The sequence below is a fragment of the Sparus aurata genome, chromosome 20 (genome assembly GCF_900880675.1).
Source record: "Sparus aurata chromosome 20, fSpaAur1.1, whole genome shotgun sequence".
NCBI classification, from domain to species: Eukaryota; Metazoa; Chordata; class Actinopteri; order Spariformes; family Sparidae; genus Sparus; species Sparus aurata.
Window position 1 is genome coordinate 25,315,062 of NC_044206.1, and position 8,965 is coordinate 25,324,026.

General features: G+C 44.1%; 1 protein-coding gene across 3 annotated transcripts in view; it reads right to left on the reverse strand.

Moving 5' to 3' along the window:
- Positions 1–210: 210 nt before the first annotated feature.
- The window catches only part of LOC115570582 (regulator of G-protein signaling 9-like), a 14,593-nt gene continuing 5,838 nt past the window's right edge, over positions 211–8,965 (reverse strand). Inside the window, exons 5-19 of one of the 3 annotated variants that reach the window (XM_030399154.1) lie at positions 7,908–7,959; positions 7,767–7,825; positions 7,605–7,681; positions 7,424–7,505; positions 5,657–5,719; positions 5,280–5,309; positions 5,122–5,183; positions 4,874–4,987; positions 4,674–4,789; positions 4,492–4,579; positions 4,056–4,194; positions 3,872–3,954; positions 3,598–3,715; positions 2,148–2,551; positions 211–2,070 (exon numbers count right to left, since the gene is read on the reverse strand). In XM_030399154.1, coding sequence (XP_030255014.1) covers positions 1,908–2,070; positions 2,148–2,551; positions 3,598–3,715; positions 3,872–3,954; positions 4,056–4,194; positions 4,492–4,579; positions 4,674–4,789; positions 4,874–4,987; positions 5,122–5,183; positions 5,280–5,309; positions 5,657–5,719; positions 7,424–7,505; positions 7,605–7,681; positions 7,767–7,825; positions 7,908–7,959 — 1,650 coding nt within the window. In that variant the 3' untranslated portion in view covers positions 211–1,907. Of the gene's footprint in view, positions 2,071–2,147; positions 2,552–3,010; positions 3,716–3,871; positions 3,955–4,055; positions 4,195–4,491; positions 4,580–4,673; positions 4,790–4,873; positions 4,988–5,121; positions 5,184–5,279; positions 5,310–5,649; positions 5,721–7,423; positions 7,506–7,604; positions 7,682–7,766; positions 7,826–7,907; positions 7,960–8,965 lie in introns of those variants that run through there. The other 2 variants (XM_030399155.1, XM_030399156.1) reach the window with 2 other exon arrangements.

Sequence of the window (8,965 nt, forward strand, 5' to 3'; positions counted from 1 at the left end):
ACAGTTAAACATTTCTTCTTTTATACTTTTCAAAATCTGCGAAATTTGCAGACGATGTTTGTCCATTTTTCTAATCTGTTTTTCTGTTAAATAATTGTCTTAATGTCTTCTTCTATACCTGAAACATCAATTAAATATATATATGTTTATGTAATATGGGTGAGTTGTCATGCATCTGCGTCTCGTCCGTACGTCGATGGAAGACTCTGGTCGTTAAGACGGTCATTTATTGAGGCACTTGACAAAAGCCATGGAATGTACAAATCAAATACGACAAAGTTTAAGGTATATTTTTCACATTCTTGCATCTGTAAACATGGTAGAGATTATACATTCGGACAGTTAATTCACATTGTACTTCCCCTCAGCTCACGGAGAGACACGTGAGGGAGAAAACATGGCCGCCGCTGTCTCTGGGTTGGTGTTCAGCACGCGACCGCTACACGAAACAGCAGAGGAGCCGAATACAAAACTGCTTCTGACCCTCGATCAGCGAAACAGCAACACGCAGGCAAACTGTTGACGTGCTCCCATCTCACCTGAACTGCATCCAGTCTGTCGCTTCATGGATGCAGAGGTCAGTAAATCAGGGATGAGGCTTCTACGTCTATTTAGCAGCACAAGAACACTTCTGAATCAATAAAGATATCAATACATTATCTATATTCACAGCAGGCGTGTGCACAGGAAGTCTGTCTGCTTCGGTTCGTCTCTCTGCAGGATGTAAACGTTTCGTTTTCTGAATGATTGTGAGTTTTGTTTTTAATAGTTTTCTCTCCTTTGTGGCCCTGCTGGTCGGACGATGTCTGTGCACACGCCTGTTGGGTGGAAACAAACACAAAGTATGAACTTGTCGTCTCAGGCTGCTTTTCGTTTGTAGATACAGAATGAGGTTCCACATGTGAAAGCTACAGCTCAGGTTCGGATGTCTGAACACCCTGTTCAGCTCGGCTCAGCTGGTGCTCACATCAGTAAGGGTCGGTGTCGATAAGGCTGAAGTTAAAGGAAAGATCCACCAAAAGAATGTTTAGTTAACTATCAAATACTGCAAAATATCACTGAATACAGCGTCTGTGCGTCTCAGCTGCAGAGCCACAAACATCAAGTCATCGTCAAGACTACGATGAAAATGTTTCTGTGACAATATCAGACATTCAAAGAATCTCCTCCAGAATCTCTCCCGAGTCCAGAGAGCGAGTCAGGTGAGTTAGTGTGAAGAAGAAAAATCAATCAGTAACAAACAGAATTTATCCCGGAGAACGTTATTAGTGTCCGGTCGACGTCGACTCATTTTAAAGATATAATACGTAAGAATTCTGCATTAAATCTTATCTCAAATGTTTCAAATGTTCAAACCAAACTTAACTTGATTTTTAACCCAAACTGAACCAAACCACAGAAGTTAAACACGTTTTAGAAACACTTTTTTTGGCGCCACAAAACATTTGATATTCGACGACCTGCGAGTGAAATCTGGTTGTTTTTGTCAATATTTCTGTTGAAATGTTGTTGAATTATAAAGGAGGACTCGTGACCTCAGTAGCTCTGTGATCTTGTCTGGTAACGAAGGCAAACAGCTGTGAACAACATCGTGTTTTCAGACATATTTTGGAGGAACGGCGATAGCGAGTAAAGCGCAGAGTGTGGACGGTGGAGGAGAAGATGACGCTGCAGCAGACGTGAAACTGGGTCGTGTGTTTGACTCTCAGAACAGAAGTTTCCTGTAAGAAGTTAAAACTTTGCGACACTACATGGAGGCTCGGTCTGTAGAACGTCCCAGCTGTCCTGATTGTGTTTGGTCTTGTAGTTGGTGAGAGATTTGACCTCTGTGAGATCTTTTCCTCTCTGCAGAAGAGGCAGAACTCCACCTGCTCGGATGTAGAAACCTGTTGTGTGACCGCGGCCCATTACCCGGTCCCGTTCTGTGGACTGAGGCTCTCCCAGGGGCAGATGATCTCTTTGGCTCCCACTCCTCCCCGAGAGGCGGCCCTGGTCTCCTCGTCCTCATCCTCGGACTCTATGGGGTAGATACGGCACTCTGGAGGAATATCAACTTTAATCTGGAAAAAACTGTGCAGAGAGAACGTGGTGAGACACACGACTGATCGTCAGACAGTGTTCAGTTTCTGCTCTTTGTTTTCACTCACTTGGCGATGCGTCTCGGTGGAGCCTGACTGGGCTGATCCGGACTGATGGGCTGGATGCGGCTACTCGTCCCAGCAGCTGAGTGGCACTTGGGCGACAAGCTGGCGAACATGGTGGTGGGAGTGCAGCCGCGCCTCAGCAGGCGGCGCAGGGACAGAGCCACGCGGGACTTGGACGCGTTCCCACCGACAGTCGCCGGAGCCGCGGGGTTCCCCTCTCCTTCTCCTTCGCTGGCCTCCACTCGCCTATCAGAGGCCGACGTGCTGTCCAAGGCCACGCTGATGGGGGACGGACAGACCGGGGTCTGGGCCAGGAAGGGGAGAGAGGGGGAGGCGTTGGCAGAGGGGAAGTCAGAGATGCCAGAGTAGACGGCGAGGTGGGGGACAGGCGTGGTGAAGCGGCACAGCTGTGAGGTCGAAGAGCACAAAGAGAGAAAGGTTTCACTCCAAAAGAGTTTGGGGGATGATCAGCAGGTGATGTCCTCCATAAATAACAATCAACAAGACAACACATGCAGAATGAAGCCGGATGTGAGAGAGCTATGAACCTTATTATATCATATCACCTCATCCAAAACCTCCTCTAACCAAATATCATCAATATTCATCCCTGTCCTGTAAGAACGACGTATATCTGAATGTTTCATGAGCTCAGAATAACATTATATAACACTTCTAACCATAAACAGTCAACTACCAACACCACAGGGTGAATTATGTTCCAGGACAACACAAAGTTTTCAAGGATATTCCCCTTTTTTTCCATGACTGGTCAACAGTTTTCCAGGTGTTCCAGGACGCGTTGAGACGAACGACAACATGAAAACATGAACACAGTGAATGAACGACAACTCAACACAAACACATGGACGTGAGGCGGTTTGTGGGTGTTTTATTAGTTCATGACTGATGACAGAGGAAACATACAGTGGTTTAATGATACTGATATTAATGAAACATACAGTGAATGAGTGAAGACGGACAAGAAACAACAGATGATAACAGAAGTACAGAGTTCATCCCTCTCTCTTCCCTATACAGAAACATATTCATCTTTAGCTGCGACGTGATCCACTTTGTTCTCCAGGTTGGTTCTGAGCAGCTCACGTTCAGCTGCTTTTTACTACAACAACGATGTAAGAGAAGCTGTAAATCTAAACAATGAGCTTAAAGTTGCTATAAAGCTAAAAAATAAAGCTGCAGAGGGGTTAAAGTTTTCTTTCTTGTTACATTAAACATCATTTGATCCTTCGTTATTATTAAAATATTAATTATAGCACCTTTAAACTTAAATTAAAATGGAATTAAAACTACATTTTCTTTCTAAATGTTTCTGGTAAATAATTTAATAAGATTAAAAGATCCTGATCCTGACAAACGAGGAGATAAAACTCCTCCCGTGTGTTCAGCTCTTGCCGCCCTCCCTGCCCTGCTTGCTCAGTTTGGTCATGACCTGCGTGATGTCAACATTGGCGGCCATCTTGGCCTTCTGCTCCTGCTCCTGCTGCCGGAGGACGATGGGGCTGAGACTGGGCCGCCGCTTCTTTGCGTTCTGCTCCAACTGGGAATCACTGGGAAACCGAAAATAAGAATAATGAAGAAAGACGAAGAGAAAAGTTCTGGAGACTGATGGATGCTACAGCGACAACATCAGCCGCCGTCCTCTCGATTAAAGCTCCACATCATCTGAAAAATCTAAACTAACATCTGAATTAAATCAGGTGTACCTGAACTTGTGTTCCTCAGGAGACATGGCCTTCTGCAGCGTGTCCTTAAACACCGGAGACTTCATGTAGCGGCCGTACGAGTCCTGAAAATCACAACGCGCTCATCGTGACTGAGCTCGAGCATGTAGGGAAATATAATATAATCATAAATAACACCGCCTCTGTTCACGGTGCGTTCACTGACCTTCTTCATGAGCATGTAGATGTGAGTCTGAGCCGCGTCCAGGACGTATCTGTGAGGGTGTTTCAGGCCTTTCACTGTGACTTCCATCGTCTTTCCGTCGATGTTGATCCACCGCGGCGCTCCACGAGCCAGGAACGTCCTGAGAGACGAAGAAGAGGAAACAAATCTTGATTTAAACTGTGATCAGTATGAGGCGGAGTGATTTCCTCCTCCGGCTGCAGCCAGCGATCGCCTCGTTATGAATTCATTTGCAGCAATTTAATGTATAAATAATTAATTGTTTAGTCAATTAATTGTGGAAGAACTGTAGAGAAACTGAGAGAATTTACTGATTACACAAAAAGGTTGTTAATCATCGATTATTTCTACTGCTGTCAACGTTCATCAGAGAAAAGCGAGACGGTATTTTGTACGAAGAGAAAATAAATCACATTACTTGTAGATCTGCTCGGCTTTCTCTCTCATCGTCGCTGCAGTGCCCCACTTCAGATCCTCGCAACTCTCCCAGAACGCCAAGTTCTCACCTGAGACGTTCAGAATGAAATATATATAATAACAGAACAGAGTAACACTGTAAAAATGAATCTTTTGTTTCTGTGCGTGACTTCGTTAAAATACCGCTGAATTCTTTCTTCAGGAAGAGTCTGAAGTCGTTTCGTCCTCGGGGGTCCGACAGCAGCTCTCCGAAGCTGAACGTCCACCTCTCCACTCGCATCTTAGTCGGGATTTCCACACTGTAGCACACAAACACACACTCAATATCCAGTTAAATCTCACTGAAAACAATATAGATTACGTGTCGTCCTCTGCTGACTCACTTGGGCATGTTTAACGTCCAGTATGTGACGTCATCGGTGAGCCAGGGGTTGCTGGGGAGACAGTTGGAGAGGAAAGGATCGTGGCTTCTGTAGGTGGCGCAGTACTTCACCAGACTGCAAGAACAAGAGGAGAAACAGCTGCTCACTGGAGAGTTTGTTTTCAGACGTTCACTAGATGACTGAACCGGTCTCAGGTGACTGGTTTGTCGTATATATAAGCAGACTGGGAATATGATGGACTAGCTTACGCGCCAATGGACACGGACGACTTCACCCTGGGCCTCATGATGGACTGCTGGGTGAAGATCATCTACAGGAAGCGGAGGAGAGACGACAGCTATAAAAAAAAACAGATCTGCGTCTGTGGATCGCTGCTGAGGCGTAGAAAGAAAGAAATCTCACTCACGATTCTCTCGTAGTAGTCGGGTGTTTTCACCTGCAGAAGAAAATACATTAAACGTTGCATTACAGGCGTCACCACCGAATCTGATGTGTGTGTTTGTGTGTTTGGAGTTTTATTATTTACACCCCAGTTTAAAAAGTCTGAATACAAAAAGAGAGCCGTGGGAAAGGCCTGCAGAAGAGAAGAGAAGAGAAGAGAAGAAGAAGAGAAAAGAAGAGATTAATTGTAGTAAAAAGATATAAAAGTTAAATGAAACAGCAGCAGGAAGAGGACAGAGAAGATAAGTTGCACCTGGATTCATGCATGAAAGCCTCTTATTGAATATAATCTGATTGACAGGAATTAAGTTCCCTCAGGTCACGAGCCGACTCACCTGTTACCTCCTCTGTGTTCGGATCTATCCGTCGATCCAGCCCGTAGTCCATGGCGCTGACTGTCCCCGGCTACACACACACACACACACACACACCAACGACAAAAACAATGTGTGTTTACCAAATGACTTATTAATGAGACGGCTGTTTTCTGATGCTAATCGTAGGCAGATGATGTGTCACACTTTCCTCTCAGCCATCTGAGGCGACAGCGGGCCGGCGCCGGTCATGTCGAGCTGTGAATTCACTGCTGAACGTTACGAATACGAATCAAAGTGATTTGTTTCCCTGCAGAAGCTTTAAAAGACAAATAAACTTGAAAGCATATTTACAGGAACGCAGGATAAGCGTGTCTCTGATTTATGATATTATCTCGGATGCGGAGCTGACTTTGACTTCTGGGAGTCTGTGCGGGAAACATAAATCTGATTTTATTGTGTTTGGATGCAAACAGCATCTGTGCTTTACTCTCTCTCACCCTCAGCAACTGAAGTTATAATAGTGTCTTTCTCTAGTGACACACATTAAGAAAAAGTGTGAACATTATCTGCGGAAGAGGAAGAGAAACACTGAAAAGCTGGAAAATATGCTTATTCGCTTTCTTGCTAAGAGTTGAATAAGCAGATGAATACCTCCTTATGTTTGTATGCAGTATGTAGTGTAGAGAAAGAGCCCCATAGGTGTTAGCCTAGCTTAGCATCAACTAGCTTTGGGGACCCGTTTTGCCTTGTTCCTCTGACTCTCTAAGCACTATGTAACTTCTAAAAGAAGCAATAACACAGTCTTCCTCTTACAGATGAAAAGTTAAACTCCTTACCGATACGAAACAATCTTTTTTAGTTTGGTAAATTTAGCGGTTTTGCTGCTGCAGCATTAACTGGTCTGGTATAATCAGTTAGCTTAGGGTTGCTAATGTTTGCTAGCTGCAGTACAGCTGTGTAGGCTCGCTTAAAAGACTTAAAGAGGTCATATTAAGCTCATTTTCAGGTTCATACTTTTATTAGGGGGTCCTGGTAGAATAGCTTTACATCATTTCATTTTCAAAAAACAGATAATGTTTCAGTCATGCCGAGCTAGGTAGTGTGATTAATAATAACGGATGCAGCAGCAGCAACTGTTTGTCTGCTGACTGACTGGAGTGTATATATTTAATAATATATGTATAAAAATATATATTTATGTAACGCCTTGCCTTCAGGAAGAGGGAATATGGTCAATATGTGATTTTAGGTGGTGTACCCATTAAAAATCCCATGTAGACCTGCTTATTTTGGTGCAGGCGGTATTATTATTGATTGAGGTGTCCAACATGGTGGCAGTCATTAAGAAAAACTATATATATAAAAAAGCCAATCCTCTTGTTGATGATCTTGTATGATTAAGTAGGTCATCAGTATTAAATTGTTTCTTATTGGTCCTCATTCTACGTTTAATCTAATTACCACATGGTGAATCTGAGGCGTTCAGGGACCCCGGAGGGTCTCACAAACACAACAAGGTGCAAACTACGGCACTACATTCTCCTGCGTAGTGTGAAATATTAATCAGTTGTGCCCTTTTTCCTCTGACTGGACACGTAATGGTAATGAGGCATCATGGGTGGAGATAATTAGATACCCTGGGAAGTAAAGAGGTGGAGTGCAATTTATTTTCAGACCTCGCTGTGTGCTGGAAACCCACTCGTATCTACAAGAGGCTGCAGCCCCGATAGCTATCTGTGTGTGTGTGTGTGTGTGTGTGTGTGTGTGTGTGTGTGTGTGTGTGTGTTCTCACCGGAGGTCTGTGAACCACCCAGTAGGCTCTCTCCTGGCACTCAAACACCACACGGTCTGGCTTCTTCCTCTCCTTCGCCGCTCTACAAACAAACACACACACACAAGAAAAGAAAAAAACGTAACACCTCCTCGATCTTAAAATGGAGCCGCGTCTTTCTGAGTTTCCCTCACACGCCTACCTGTACTGCTCTTTAGCCTGCATCACAATGAAGTCCCATTTGTGATTCATCCACTTGTGCAGGCGGTTATACTGCTCCTGAGGACATGAAATAACACCTCAGCAAATGCCAGCGAGGGGAAAAAAAACATGAATCACTCGCAGGTCTCGGTCTCGTTCTCACCTGCTCATGCAGCTCCAGGATTCCTTTCTTGCGTATGTTTCTTTTTGCCAGATAGATTGCTGCAATAATGACACAGAGAGGAGTGTTAACAGACGGAGACGTGTAACAAAATGTGTGCAAGAAAAGTAAAGTCACACTCACCATAATCTGTATCCTCCACGGGCCACTGCTGCGTGGGCCAGAAATATGGCGTCTGGAGAAGGACAGAAACATTACGGTGAGCTGGATTTGTTTGTTGCAGACAGAAACCGAGATTAAGCTGAATTATTTTTGCTCAGGAAACCAGAACCAGAGCAGTTTGAGGTTTAAAAACCACAAAATTGTCTCCTTCCTGCTGCTTTTTTTGTCCTCTGATGGGAAACTATTTTACAGGAAGTTGCACATTAAGTCTATGAAGCTCCATCCTTTCTCTTTCTTTTTAACAAACCACCGGACTCTCTGGACGAACTCTTCTAATCGATTTTATTTGTTTCAGCTTCGTTTTAAAACATCATGAATGGCTCTCGGGAGCTGTGATGGGCATTTTTCATTATTTATTAACGTCTTATGGACTTCAGGATCAGTCCACTAATCAAAAACCGATCAGCACAACGGTGAATAATTCAAACAACCATTAGTTGCAGTCTTAATTATCCCCTCAGAAGCTGCTGTGTCCTTGAGCCAAGAAAGCGGCAATGAAAAATGCATTGATTGCTATCAAGGTACCATTGTTGAGGTTTCTTAATGGGATAGTTTGAGTTGTATGAGGCACTTTTCTGTAGTCAGTGTAACACCAAAAGTAGAAGGCGTCTGCACTCCTACAGATCGGAGATGAAGCAGGATCACTGCTGTAGACGAGGTCAGCAGCAAAATGTGTTTCAGCCAACTAGAAACAGGCCTAGAATCAGTTTGAGCGTACGCTATATCTTCACTGTTTAATGGGGAGCCGAAGCTGTTATATCACTCTCTGCAAAGCCACCAGACTCCTTCGACAAAAACAGCAATTTTATCTCTCAAAACATCAGTTGTTGGTCTGCTGCTGCCTGATCGCTGAGCTTGTTTGTGCAACTTCTGTGAATCTGAACTAACACTTAAAGGGATATTCCGGTGTAAGTTTAATCCATGGTCTAAATCACCGTGAAACTGTGTTAGACTCCCTCTCGAGAGATCAAGTTAGCAGACCGCTAATTTACGGAGTTTTATCAACCTCAGAAACGACC